The sequence below is a fragment of the Telmatherina bonti genome (assembly GCF_933228915.1).
Source record: "Telmatherina bonti genome assembly, chromosome: 16".
In the NCBI taxonomy this organism is placed as follows: domain Eukaryota; kingdom Metazoa; phylum Chordata; class Actinopteri; order Atheriniformes; family Telmatherinidae; genus Telmatherina; species Telmatherina bonti.
In genome coordinates, this window is record NC_136614.1 from 23,875,609 (window position 1) to 23,890,901 (window position 15,293).

Here is a 15,293-nt window from a genome sequence, read left to right on the forward strand (position 1 = left end):
TACAAAAAGTGCAAAAATTTGTGGGATACCATCCCATTCCTTCACCAGCAGTAACTAATGATTAACCGGCATCGTTGTTTTGGTCATTCTAGCATGTAGCGCACACCCAAGTTGATTCCACAAGTGTTCAATGGAGCTGCGGTCTGAGCTCACAGAGCATTGCATCCTCTGCATTCACAATGTTGGACATCTGCTATGACGATCCTGGCTCTGTGGAGGAAGAGTGTTGTTATCTTGGAGGCTTAAGTTGATTCTGGAGGTATTGGATCTCCACGGCCTCCAGAATCTCATAACACTGTCGACCAATTAAGTAGAATTAGGTGTAATACGTGTGACTCCTGCGAGATCCTGAATTACAGAGCAAGAATAGAATAATGTAAAACAATTTAACCCAACTTTTGGGGGCGATTCCCACATTTTTCTGTCACACATTCCACAATTCTTACAAGTTATATACCTCACTGTAAAGGACCAGCAAGGATTTTCAATTATGTATGATACTACAGTAACTGATTTTATTTAAACAGAAAAATAGCTGAACAAATATTTAATTTAAAATTTTTCTTTTGTGTTAAGTCTAGAATAAATAATTATCAAATGTTGTCATGGTACAAAAGATGTCAATTCAGTTCCCATTCAATTAAATGGTTGCTACTTCTAAATAAAACTCATACCTCATCATCAACATCTTCATCTTGCACTTTTACACCAAAACTGTCACGTGAGAAGATCACTTCTTAGGTTAAAGACTTAATTTAAATATAAATGCATTCATGCAAGTTAAAGAAACCACAACACATTTTCTTTCCATGATCTGAGCATTTGGAATACAATTTGTCACAAGATTAGGGAGACATAAAGAGTTATTTGAAAGAAAATCAACAGCATGTATCTTTACATAGGTAACTCTTTTATTTGAAATGAGTTGCATTATCATTTGGGCACATAAACACTTGTACCATTACAGTCAAGAAATAGTTACAAAACAAACATTTACAGAATAAATTAATGTACTGCAGTACCACATGAGCTAGTAAACTTAAACCCCAAACTGGGGTCATTCTATTGCATTAAGAACAAAATGAATATATTCCATGTACAAATAGTTTTCAGGCAATTATAAAGGCAGCCTCTTACTTTATCCATTGTTGCTCATGTATAAATATAAATCTCTAAACTGGAGTTATACTGATATGTTCGCTGAGAGGACCAGATGAGGTTGTGACCTGAGATCCTTCAGTGACCTCAGTCCTGACTGCCATTTCATTGTAAAACAATTACAACCGGTACTGGAATAGATGTAAACGTACGCAGGCAGTGTTTTATCAAAACTTTTATCATTCAAGCATTTGATCCATTACGTTTTGATAAGCTGAGGCTTTCTGATACCTTTTTTACAGTTTAAATCTTTAATCTGCTTTTTGAAATTCACTGCAACGTGCACTTGTCCCTTTAGTGTGATATTAACGTGTGTGTAAACAAATCAATCAGCAGAAATGCGTTTGCAGCAGTAAAGTGCATGCAGCACATGCTGGGTTGTAAATGTTTTCATAGCTGGCATCGACATAAACAAGTCACATATAAATAGTTAAAAATAGAATTATGAGCTTTCGCTTTGCTTTAAAAAAAACAGTAAATGGGCTTCTTCCATTGCAGCAATCCTCTGTACAATCTTCCCCGACACTCACATTGGACGCAGCCATTTCCAAATCATCTCCTCTGACCAGAAACACGAGTCTGACGTTCAGTTCCTCACAAAAAGTAAATACCTTTTACTTTTGCCAAACTTAGTAAATGCTGTCACCACACTGAGCAGATGATACTGCAGCCTCCACTTGAGCCATTTAAGCGTACGCTACACCTACCAACATTACTAAGTAACAATCTAGGATTCTGAGGATAAGTCTGGTTCCACCGCTGCACGATACGATCGATGTTTGCAATGCTACTCGTGCTTGCAAGAAAATTGGAGGGAAAAAAAAAATTAAAATACAGCAACATAAATTAGCTGCTAAAGTATTCAAGACGAACAGATCTGGGATCGTCTGTAGCCATCAGATCGAAGTGCCAACACTAATAACCGTACCTGAGAGCTGGACTGGACCTGATCTGCTGCGCTGCCGGTGTGGTGGATTTGCATTAACCGGCTTCGAAGGGGCATCTCAGAGATTTGCTACAGCACTTCCTTTAAGACAGAGGCTTTATTGACATGATTCTGATTGAAAAGTCTCAATTTGATTCTACTTCATACGTTTTAACATCAATATTTTAGTTGGAATAACACTTAGATTAAAAAAAAAAAACTAAAAGGCTTTTGCCATTAGGTCAAGTGGAGATAAATCATCAGAAATCTAAAGGGTATGCTTATATGATTAATCTTTAGATTTTCTGAACAATAATCTCAAAGTTATATTGTTTTACTAGATTTTTCATTATAAAATAAAATCAAATGGCGATTATTCAAAGATTTTACTCTAAGCTTTAGTTACTTACTAAATATTTGTAAATACGTTGTCAAAATCCCCAGAAACTCTGTGGTGCCTCAAAGAAGGTCTAACTTCCACTTTAAAAATTTGTTTAAAATATCCCAACTTCAGTGAAGCAGGTTTTATCTTTTAAATGTCAACTCTTGACTGACACCCTATGAACATCAATATGGTTAATTCTACTCTGACAAGTCACTAAGTTTTACAAATTGAATCATTTTCATGTGAAATCAGCTGAGTGCCCCTTTGAGCTGGTTTGAATTCTTATGCTCATAGAAATAATGTGAGGAAACAGGAAAACAAGCCTTCATGCTGATAATGGACATGATCTTACAATAAGCTAATTAGACGTACTGTACAGTAGCCAACGAGTACATGACCAGATCACTGACTGAGTAAAGTACTACGACAACATCCCTACAATGTTAAAGTCATAGACCTATCAGAGATAACACCCACAACTTATTGGTCTAATACACAATAATCAAACCTGACGTAAACTTAACTAAACTTTCAAGCTAACAATACAAACAGATGATTTTCTACTAATGCCAAAAGGAAACAGGAGGTGTCTGCAGACTCATGAGATGATGACTAACGTGGAGGTGATGTCGAGCTTGGGGGTCATAACTTGAGGACTTGAAGGTCAATGGAAAGCATTTACAAAATGATTATGAAGTCCTTAAACTAGCTAAAAACCTCTTATTCAAAAATATGCTTTGTTCATCCAGCCATCACTTTTCTAGTCGTATCGCGTTTTTCCCTTTTTCAAATAGCAAAAAGTTTGCAAAACTGTGCAATTTCTCTGAGTCACATACAAAATATTTCATTTTAAACATTCACCTTGCAGCTTATACGAAGCAATTAACCCGAAACCAACATGCAACAACAGATGCCAATGATTTGGATGTTGAAATTAAAAAGGTGTTGACTTTGATCCTTAGCAAGCAAAATCTTGAAACTAAAATATCATGTGCAATCAATCAAGGTTTCTTTAAAAAAACAAAAAAAAAAACCCAAAATGAAAAAAAAAAAAAAAGTATTTATGCTTGATAACTGCAACATGCCTGGCACTTGAAGATTCACAGATTCTGCCAGGATTCATTTTCCCTGCCAGACAGCTGTACAGATACAAAACAGACGAGACTGCAGATCCCCTCAAGGCCTGCTGATGGCGCCCACAGATCTGAATAAGCACCTCGTTTCCCTGACGCTTCACTGACAGGCTAACCACTCTGGAGGTGTTCAAACTAACACTGATTACTGGCATCTGCGGACAAAGTCATCATGCTTTCAGAATAAAAAGGGATGCAGCACCCAAGCATAAAAAAAAGGTAAAAGATTACAAAAAAAACTATACAAACTAAGAATCATTTATAGATACATAGAGTTAAAATCTTAACAGTGGAAAAGTACAAAATAGCACGAGGAGCAAAAGTCTATGATGAGAAAACTGAGAAGGAAGAAAGGAGGGTCCGGATTTCAATCTTCTATCGCCTTTTACCAGAACCCTCCTCTGCTGGCTCGTTGGATGGCTCTGGGCAAGTCTCACCTTTGACTTTACGTGGGACAAAGAACTGCGGAGACAAGAACACAGCAGCTGCAGTGAAAATGCTGCTTTGCTCGTGTGGCAGATGAAAGAGGGAGCTGTGAGTTATGGAAGAGCAACAACAGGGATAAAAGATCAGTGAGAGAAGAGGAAACAGTAGTTACAGGTGAGAAACGAACGCATGAACGGCTGCTACTGCAAGCTTGTAGTAAAGGCGAATTATATGCGTGACTGTGTTTGTGTGCGTCAGGGTGGGTGTAGTGCAGCCACAAGCACTACATAACACAATAAGCACTATAACAACACTGTAAGAGAGGACAGGTTGCTTCTTCTGGTTACAATGTGATGTTATGCAGACAGAGAGGAAGAAGGGGTGTTTGACAAAGTTTAGAAAAGAAGGCGGGGGGGGAAATGATCTGTGTTAACCTCACAAACCTCGGCTTCCACAGCTCTCATACCAGAGCTACCCGAAGGACAGTGCAGCACAGGCGAAAGACAAGGAAGGTACAGGTCAACAATGACGAGTGATAAGGAAAAGCATTTTACCTCCCTTTTTAAACATGTTTGTGCAGTCAGATAAAAGACACATGAACTTTGTATTTCCGAGCAACAGAAAGGGGGTTGGTCTAAATGTGAAGTTGGGATGAATGAAAACAGAACAAACCAGACAACAATATTTGTTTTCCATTTTTACACTGTGATGGGGCTCCAACTCACTTTTCTCTGTTTATTACACAAAAATTCATTTTGAAAAAAACCACATCGCTGCTACTCACTTGTGTCAATGTTCACAAACCCTCAAGATTACTTACATGTGAATAGTTATTTTCATAAAATGAATTATTTATGACTAACTTTCTACTCAAAGAATAATCATTTCTCAGAACCCTATATCCTCATCTGTTTTCACTTTCGTCTCATGGATTTTTGGTTTTATGTCGTCCAAGTTAACTGGTCTTGTATCAAATACCGACACATGTTCAGCACTCAGCTGTAACCTTGTCATTGTGTTTGTATGAGTACAGCATACATCTGTGTGTATAAACAAAGTGGAAAGCAAATTAGGGGCGGCTTGCTGGTCAGCAGAGAGGACCAACTCTCAGTCATGTCCAGAGCAGCTGCAAGTTATCCAAACTACTTATTGGCCTGTTTTTTTATCGTTTTATCCGCAGTTGAACCAGAAGGTTTTACAAGGATGGAAAATCTGCAAAGACAGCTCAGAACAAAAGTAGTGAACATTTGTGTGCCTCCGTGTCCCCACTTGCAAACATCATGAAAGAGCCGAGATCACTTGTGTCCTACTGCGGCCGTCCATTGATTGTGTCTTAGTCCTGTCCTCTAAACCAGGGATGTACAATATCGCTCCTTAAGGGACACACCTGGTGTGTGTTTCAACACACCTGACTTAACTAATGAATAATTGTGCTTAACTTGACAACAAGCTGTTGGATCCATTTGATTTGAATCAGGTGTGTTGGAGCAGGAAAACATCTAAGGAAGGTGGTCCTTGAGACCAGACTTGCCCATCCCAGACCTAAACCGAAAAGGCTGCTTGAAGCAGTTTAATTTCAACTGGAGTTGGATGAGGAAAGCAGAAGGAGTCAGTGTTTACCTTTGAGTATGTAGTCTGTTAGGAGGGCAGGCACCTTCTCACTGTCATCCCTCATGGCATGGAGAACTGCCGAGGAGTGGGAAGCTTATTACATTATGCATGCAGAATATCTCACTCTGACGTAATAAAACGGACAGATTACTACATGCAAGCTGATCACTATTTTCTGGAATTTTTTTGTGGTATGTGCTTCAGTGCATTTGTGTTGTATTAACTCACTCTTTGTGAGGATCTGGAGGTCTTCAACAGAAGGCGAGCCGGCTTTCTTCTCATATGGGATTACTGTGGTCAGGTACTAAAAAAGAAGACATACACAAGATCTAATTAAATTAAACAAATTTATCTTTTCATTTGTCTTTTTGTTGGAAAAAAAATGGAAAGAAAAGTCAGTGCAGTGAGAAAGCTATGAAACATGCTGAAACTGTTGGCTGATTGCTGATCAGTGTAGCTGAAAAACAAAAGGAAAATAGATACTAGATAAAAAAAAAAAAAAGGGAGAAAGTGTGATGGCAGAAGTGAAGAAAAAAAGTATAAAATCAGCAACAATCAGACAAAATGAACCAATGACACCAAACAACAGCGACGGTAGCTGGAATACAGGAAATAAACATGCCAGTGAAAAAAAAGAAGAAAAGAAAGGAGCACGGGAATTTAACTGCAGAGGGAAAAAAGAAGAGCAGGGGCACCTGTTTGTCCCCTCCTGTGTAGCCAAAAGTTTGACGGAGGCCGTTTTGAATAACATTGGAGAGTTCCTCCAGAGTGAGGAGCTACAAGGAGTGAAAGGAAGGAGGATAAAGAGAGATTGGCAACAGGTAAAGAGCTGTCTATATCAAGAGGAAGAGGGAATGAAGCCTTTCAAAAGTTTCAATTAAAGTACTGTAATTTCCAGGCTATAAAGCACACCTGAATATAACAGCAGCTCTCTTTCCTTCTTAAACAGCAACACTGACTTCCTTTAACTTGAATGCCACATCATATGCATTTCTTTGTGTGGTTTTGTACACAAAATGACTCGTTGGCCAGTAAAATACATAAACTGGGCGCGTTATTGTTTAGTAGCAGGATTTAAATCATGTGAATAAAGTAGTGACTCATAGCCTGGAAATTATGGTATGAAAGATGCATAATCTGTCAGTAAATGCAACATAAATAGTGTTTTTTGTGCACCATTGTATCTACATTTCTGACCAACATGATTATAAACAAAATTAGCATTTTTGGTTTTTATAAATGCCTCCCACTCCCACGACTCACCGTGCCTGGTATGTGCGTGCTGGCTATCCTCTGGCCGTTGGGCCCCACCGTGGTCGAACTTCTGATCTTCTTCTTCTTTCGCAGCAGTTCGCGGTGTTCCTTTTGTCTGTTCTGCACTTCAATCAGCAGCGAGATGAAGCTGTTCTTCACCTGCAGATAAACAAGCTTCATTTCAACTGACGTTTTGCAGGATCACACTTTTAGATTGTGTTACTTGTACATTTGACACTCAGATAAATTTATTTTTAGAGTCAGACAAAACTGCTCTGACAGAATCGTGACACTGAAGTAAACGAAAATGTAAAAATAAAGCTGCCGGCAATTTGCTGATGTCTCACTGGCTGATAGCACTGTGAGAGCTCCTGTCAGTTCTGACCAGATCATATAAACTAAAACCAAAAAAAAAAAAAAGGTTGTTGTTCAGCCTACTGAAAAGCTCCTTTACTTAAAAATAAGGCACTTAAATGATTTCAAACTTCCCTGCAGTAAATTCAAAGTACCTCCTTTTCATAGTCTAGCTCATCTCGCAGGGCCAGGGCCTGGATCAGCTCTTCACTGTAGCGGCGAATAGCTGTCTCCACTTCCTCTAGAGTCTGAGTCAGCTCTGACAAAGACAGCCGACGCAACCCTGTGATAAGAGATTATAAAAGGAAGCATAACCGTAATGTACAGTGAGTTGCAAATGGATCTTGCATGAGTTAAAAGTCACAAAAAATTCTTTATGACGCAGGTAAACATCTTCTTTAAAGTAATACATCTGCCATCAATGCTGAATGTAATTTACATAAATCCTTCCAGGCAAATGGAATTCAAAGCACAAAATGTCACACAGGTGAAGTGATTTGAATGAAAGGAAAGTCTCTGGTATCATCTTTATTTCTATCCCTCTGACTAAAACGCCTTTACACACAGAGTCCGATGTAAATAAATAACACATAATTTGAAATAATTTGCATGTGAATTATCAACATTTTTGTCTATGCACACAAGTGCAACCTGAAATTGTGAATTAATAATGCAAACTCTAAAACAAACTCACAAGGTGGATTCCACATCAAGCCATTACACTAGTGTGTGGATTCGGCAAAAGAAAAGACAAAAAGAGCACAATGGGTACATCCTACTCTAGAAAAGAAAGAAGCACTTGGGGAGTTTCATTATGTAATCCAGAATCTGAAGCTGGATTATGGCCACTTCAAGACAGACTTTAGGATGTCCATGGGACAGTTTGAGGATCTGCTTTAGGCGTGAACTGCTTGCTTCAAGAAGCGGAGAAGAAATAATGAAGACGCTCAATTATGGTGGTACAAAATTCAAATGCGTTAACAGCGACAATGTGACACCTGCATGGCTCGCAACCGGTGATCTATTAGTCAACACGCCTTCTCCGATTGGTCGATTATATATCTGTCACATGCGAATATGAAGAAAAAATTTTTAAAAATCTAAATTTTTACTATGCAAATTATTCAGACCAAATATTTGGAGTAGTTGTGTGAAGGCCTTAAGACTAAATGTTGTGACACCCACAGCTGTGACGATATGCTTTTGTCCTGATTCAATTCTGATTTTTTTAGGTGCCGATTTGATTCAAATTGTGATTCTCATGATTCTTCAATACTGCTGATTTTTGTAGACTAAAAACAAAAACAAAAAAAATGTACAAAACTTTTTTTTGCAAGTCCCTTTTCTTAATTTCACAATTAGAAAAAAAACAACACATTAGCCAGATAATCATTCTGCTGCAATAAATCTCTAGAAAACAAGTAAAAAGATCAATAAAAACGACCATTTTTTGGAGGGATTATTTTTAATTCATTTGAAATAAAAAAAAACAAACATTTTTTTTTAAACAAAAAAATTCTATTTTAAAATTGTGAAGCAAAAAAACCCCCCAATATTCAATTTATCTATTTGATTTCTCACTCCTACTAGAAGTGGTCAAATTCCTAAGTATAAATGAAAACAAATGACAGATTTGGAGCTTGCTCGTTAAAAACTGAATTTCTACAGCACCATTAAAATTAATAATTGTGTTAAATATATATAGCAACTGATTATATAAGATTTAGAGCAACACAGTCAGTGTCTGTCTGTACTTGTGACATTACATAAGAATGTTAATCACATGTATGCATGTGCATAGCAGCTTCATCCGGTACTGGACAGCTTGCCCTATTTCAGCCTGTTCCGTGGTTGTGATAATTGTGAAATGATACATACATACTGCTGTGTCTGTGCACATGTGCAAGGTCACTCACGTTCCTCGTAGCTTGTATTAGAGCCAGAGCGTTTCAAAGCGTGGAGGTCTTGAGAGAGCATAGACAAGTCTGACTGAGACGGGCTCTCATCATCGTCAGGGTCTGGTGACTCCTGCATCATCTCTTCTATCTCCTCTATAACCTTGACACAAACAGGAAAAACTTCATATACTTTTTAAATCAACATGTTTTAAAAGTTTAAATAACTGTTGCCGCAACGCAAACGCTGCCGAGCTGGAGTATATGTGAGAGAGTTACCTGTTCGGCTGTGAAGAGCGGCTCGTCGTTAATGCAGGGAACAATGATTGAGTGCATATCCAGCTGTTCCCTCAGCTCCTCATCGTCATCTGACAGATCCAACGACTGGTTATCCAACTTCTTTTCCACAGAGTCACAGATTCAGAGAAAACAGTAGGTGAAGCAGATTGACAGCAAAGCTTCAAAGTGTTCAGTATAGACTCATATTAGTTTAGAGAAAATAAAATATTACGTATATATATATATATATATATATATATATATATATATATATATATATATATATATATAAAAAACAAAAGACTGAGATAAAACATGTTAAGAATTATTTAATGTGTTGATACAGTTGAAAACTTCAGGGTTTTTACATCTGACCTGAAAAGACGTTTGAATGCTGCTGCTAAACTGAAAGTCTGGTCATTTGAAGCTTTTCTTAGCCAATCAAAAACTGCAATTCACAGCAATCAGAGGACTATTCGTTGTACTTTTATCATAAATATACAGAAAAATCACTTTCAAAAACTGAACAGGGCACTGAACTTTCCTGACTCAGAACCCACTGAGCAACAGCCATTACACTCTGGTAAATCCCCACCATGCTACCTGGGACAGAGACTGAACAACACTATAACTAACTGGAAAAACTCGATCAAAGCTGTTTTTACTGATTAAAAAAAAAAAAAAAGTTCTTGGAATTATTCTGTTCATTTAATGTTTATAAGAATGTCATAAAAACACACATTTTTTTTTCCTTAATCAGGAGACCACACCCAAGACAAAAGAAAATCCTGAAACCAGTAAGACTGCAATTTGCAATTTAGCATATTCAGCCATCAGTTGATGTTTATTGTGTTGTTTTGGGCAGGTATCAGATTTCTTGTCGTACTTGTCAGATCACTACCAAACAGACTGAGTGTGTGTCACACAGCCATACCTCATGCTCATTGAGTTTGAGGGAGGGCAGGTGTAGAGACCGAGTGTAGGATGTTTTCCAGTCCACAGGCATCACGTTGCCATAGTTATTTGTCAGAGCGTTCCACACCCTGGAAGAAAGCATGAAGAGACAGAGCTGAGCTGTAAGAAAAAGCTGTCTTTGGCTGTAGATAATGCAAACCCTGCTTTCTTCTCTATTCACTATGACACAGCATTAGCTAGCAGTTTTGTGTCCTGTTCTCTGACCACCCCCTCATCATTACACTTTGTTAGCCCTGAATGAAGCCATCAACTCCCTAAAACCTTTTTTTATTCCTTTATTATTAAAAGTTGTAACCTTTCCTGGCAATAAGCAGGCGAGAAGCAAGGTACACCCTGGACAGGTTGCAAGTGTATTGAGGGGCAAACACAGACAAACAACCATTCATGCTCAGGGAAAATTAAGAGTAGTCTGACACGTATGTCTTTGGACAGTCTGAGGAAGTCAGAGAACCTGGAGAGAACTAAAACATACACGGTGAGAAGATGCAGAGTCCACACAGAAAGACCCCTGTTTCGATTCAACCCCCTCAACCAAGGCTTAAACCCGCAACCTTTTTACAGCAAAGCCTCAGTGCGATCCATCACACCACTGTGCCGCCAACTTCTTAAATCGCACATCACATATATCCTGAGCTCACACATGAAATATGTGATGCAGCCTAATTCCAAGATTGTAACAAACTTCAGATTATTTTATGTTTACTGGTCATATTGGTGTCACAGCGTTGCTATTACACCCTCAGACTGTTGAATGTTTACAACATTGTGCAGTACACATTTTGGCAGAGGGCTTGAGCCGAACAGATGGCGGTGCGGAGTGTGTTGAGCGGAAGTTAACCGTGAAATTCATCACCATATTTATAACAGATTTGTCTCCAGATATTATAAAACTCTTTGCAATTTAAGCGGGCAAAACCTATACTTCACATGTGATTCTCATTTGTAAAAACCCAACAGATTAAACTTAGACTTTGATTGTCATTTTATCCTAAATTAAAAGGGAAGTTAATTGGTATGCTCCTGCAAAACATTTTGAGTGTTTTTGAACAAAAAGAAAAAAGAGACTGTTGTGAATTGAAAACTCTGTGGGCACACAGGTCAATTTTTGTACCCTTGGCTCTAAGTGGGCATGCAGCGACAGGATGGATGCTGAGAACTCATGTGTCACAGTGCTACTGAATTGTCATACCCTCTCTCCTTCAATTACACAAACACACACATAAGGGCTTATGTTTATATAACATCTATGATTCCCCCTAAAGTGTTCATGCACTGCTTGTTGAGCTGCTGGGTTGTTCTAAATAGGGCAAAAGCTGGCTAGAGATGCTTTTTGCCTGAGGCGTGAACAGTGTCTCAGGCACGTGAGTACAAGGTACATTTGCATAAAAAAGGCAAGGATAGTCTCAGTATAGTCAATTGTTTATGTTTACTTTAACACAACCAATTTGCTGGTTATTTGGCTGAGTATAGTTGTGCAGATGTTTATCTTACACACGTGGGAATGCATGTGTTGTGTAATATTTGTCTTCCTCTACTCTTTTTACCTGAAGTCTACAAACAAGTACACGTGCATTTCGTCCTTGTCATCTTGCACTTCCATCACAACCGATAGCTGTGCTTGACAAATGGTTAAGAGTCTCTGCACGTCCTGCGAAAGTGCAGTCATCCAGAAAGCCTGGGCTTGACATTCCTCTTTGGACTTCACTGGCCTAATCCCCAATTATTTCATTCCTTTTTCCCTCAATTTGTCTCAACAATCTTTATTTCTTCTTGTCCGACTTTATTGTTATACAATATCCATTAAATATTATACTTTAATAAATATGCAAAATTGAATGAAAACACATCTGTAGTCCAGGCAGGGTTATCAAGCTTCTGTAAACAGTGGTTTTAGAACTTGTGAGTAAATATTTTGATGACGCATTAAGGGTAAAATTTTAAACCTGCACAATAGATACAAACAGATATACAGTGTATATTTACATTTATACAATGCTAAGTTACTTATCAAATATTTCATTAGTGAATTTTTAAAAAATACCAATACTAAATATGCATAATCCAAGTCTAAGGATTCTAGTAAAGTAGTTGTTTTGTCTGCATTTTGTACTCATCACGTGATCTGATCCAAGAGCGTCATAATATTAGATGATAAGGGCAAGAGGCGGGTGATTCATGCTGCCATCTCTTTAGTTAATGTGACATCTATGCTCCCTGTGGGGGTGATGTGACTGGCTGCTGTGCAGTAATAGCTGTTGCATCTGAGTGCCAACGAGATGCAACAACTTTTAAGGACCTCTGACAGAGATAAGGGCTGTAAAGGTACCAAATGAAGATGCTGAACAGTGATCTTTTTTTTTTTTTTTTAACACTTCATTAATTAAATGTACTGCGTCAGTTAGCAATAAGGGAAACAGTCTGTCGCCCCGAACCAACTTCATTTAGTTTTAAAACGGTAAAGACAATATAAAAACTGCATATTTGAATGATGATCTAAGTTTACATACATCTACCTTTGATAATTATATATTTTTTAATAGTTAAAAAATGGTAACGTGGCGTTTCTTCTCCCATATCCACACAGATCGTGATTTATTGCTTATAACAAATTGTTCAATATGCAAGATAAAAAAGTCATATTTACCTTTTTTTTTTTTTTTACTAAACATAAAATGTACTTTACTTTGCAAAAGTAAAACCAAATAAAACTTTGCACAGCACTGATTGAAGCTAGCTAAGCTCAGTCCCCATCACTAGGAGGTTAGCTAGTGACGCTAAAGCGGCTAGCTTGTCAAGACATTAAAAGTTAGCATAATTAAAATTTGCTGACAATTCACACTTACTCGTCGTCTTTCAAGAAGTTTTCTTCTGTGATAGGTTTAATAGGTGCTATGTTTTCCGTCGCAGTGTTGTAATTTCGGAAACACAGAGTCAGTTTTTCATCGAAGTCATGGACGAGGTCCTCCATCGACTTGAAGCTGCAGATCTCTCCGGAGAAACTGTTGTCCAGGTCGGACCAGTCGTCCAGGCCCGACGCGTCGCCCACATTTGAGTTCAGCTGGTCCAACTGATTGGCCGATTCCGAGGAAGGCTTGAATTCGTTGAAGTCCTGCCAGTCTTCATCGAAGTGGGCTAACGGCGCCGCCATGACTGCCGTGGAAACTCGGTTGGCAGTCAGTCAGTGCCCTCTGTGGCGCTCTGTTTTCGGCTACAAGAACGACGAGTCGGGCGGTCGGTGAACACTGACTGTTAAGGCTGGAGGGGGCGGGGCGATGTGACGTTACTCCCGAGGCCCCTCCGCTTTCAAACGGAGCTAAAAAGCTAAACAAACAAGTTGTGTCGTCGAGCCCTGCTCTGACCATATATTTATAAAATAACGTGCAGAATAATGTCTCTGTGTCTTCTTTACAGTAAACAAAAGCACTTTCACATCTAACAGTGTCCTCTGGCTCTTAAAATTAAAGGAAGCATGAAGCTTCCTTAAATAAACAGCAGGGACACCAACCAGGAGATTGTAATGAGCCTATTTATTTATTTATTTTCATTTTTAAAGAACTGCTTATACGTTTAAGATGGTCATCTAATGTAAAATGTGAAGCAAAATTTGTAAGCCAATTATACGCTTTACTGCTGCTTTGTGTGCTTTTAACACACAATACCTGATGATTCCTTAAGTAGTAGAGTCTGCTCTGACCTTTCAACACTGATTACATCTATTGAAAAAAAAAGGTCAGAGCAGACTGTACTTCTTAAGGAAGCTAAGATCATTTAACGTCTGCACCAAGATGTTGCATATCTTCTATAAGTCTGTTGTGGAGAGTGCAGTCAGCTTTGCATCCATCTGCTGGGGTAGTAGCATCAGAACCAGAGACTTGAAGAGAATCAACAAACTGATCAAGAAAGCTGGTTCTGTGCTTGGAGTAACTCTGGAGCCACTGGAGCTGATTGTCCATAAAAGAATACTGCACAAACTGATGAAGATGATGGAGGATTCTTCCCACCCTCTCCACAACACAGTGAAGAAACAACAAAATGTGTTCAGTGAGAGGCTTCTTCAGGTCTGCTGTAAGACTGAAAGACACAGAAGATCATTCCTGCCAGCACCCATCAGCCTCCAGAACAAGACCTAATTAGTTATCTGCTACAATATTGAATTTCCCTTTGGGGATTAATAAAGTATTTTTCTATTTCATTTTCATGAAAATTGTAATAATAATAACAAACTTTCTTGGTTCTGTCAGTGTTTCTTCAGCACTACTAAGTGATTAACTTTGCACCAGTCATCGCATTTACGTTTATGACTTCTATATCCTCTTCGTAAAATACAAACTTTGCACAGACAAATGTTATCACACACAGAAGACAGCTGGAGAGAGGATGCTATATGGATGCTTACCTATGATCAAGATTATGACATCAATAGAATAACATACGAGAAATAAGCTACATCACATGCTGCATTCACTTACACTTGAACATCTAGAGCTTACTTAGGTAAAAGTCAGTTGGGAATGCATATTTGTTAGAAGCTGCTTGTCTGCTCATGTGATGGGGCCTGAAGTGGAAGTTAGATTTTAGTGGTGGTTTGTGTCTACTCAGATGAACCTTCTGGCCATGCCCTTGGATATAGATCTGTAGAATTTATATAAAATGTATTCTTTTGGAATATACCGGTAACAAATTATTCTTTTGCAAAAAAAAAAAAAAATATATATATATATAGATATATAAAATTTAATAATTTGCAAAAAAATTACTTTCTTGTGCACATTGGTTCTTGCTTGGATTTTTTTTTTTTTTTTTTTTTACTGTGTGTATAGGTGTGTTTTTTGTAGGGGTGTGTGTATGTCTGTGTATATACAGGCATATATACAGGTATATATACATATGTATGTGTG

General features: G+C 38.2%; 1 protein-coding gene across 1 annotated transcript; it reads right to left on the reverse strand.

Moving 5' to 3' along the window:
- Nucleotides 1–945: 945 nt before the first annotated feature.
- On the reverse strand, nt 946–13,592 carry fez2b (fasciculation and elongation protein zeta 2b). The gene is made up of 9 exons (XM_079255566.1): nt 13,239–13,592; nt 10,355–10,463; nt 9,421–9,540; nt 9,163–9,304; nt 7,402–7,529; nt 6,902–7,051; nt 5,867–5,942; nt 5,648–5,713; nt 946–4,063 (listed from the first exon to the last, which is right to left on the reverse strand). The coding sequence occupies exons 1-9, from the start codon at nt 13,541–13,543 to the stop codon at nt 4,047–4,049; spliced, it is 1,113 nt and encodes a 370-aa protein (XP_079111692.1). The 5' UTR covers nt 13,544–13,592; the 3' UTR covers nt 946–4,046.
- Nucleotides 13,593–15,293: the final 1,701 nt, after the last annotated feature.

Bases quoted from the DNA above. Each gene is read 5' to 3' on its own strand.
- fez2b (XM_079255566.1), bottom strand. From the start codon at position 13,543: ATGGCGGCGCCGTTAGCCCACTTCGATGAAGACTGGCAGGACTTCAAC. The intron at 7,052-7,401 runs GTACTTTGAATT...GTTTATCTGCAG, and splicing joins AGCTAGACTATGAAAAGGAG to GTGAAGAACAGCTTCATCTC. The intron at 5,714-5,866 runs GTGAGTTAATAC...ACTCCTCGGCAG, and splicing joins CCTCCAGATCCTCACAAAGA to TTCTCCATGCCATGAGGGAT.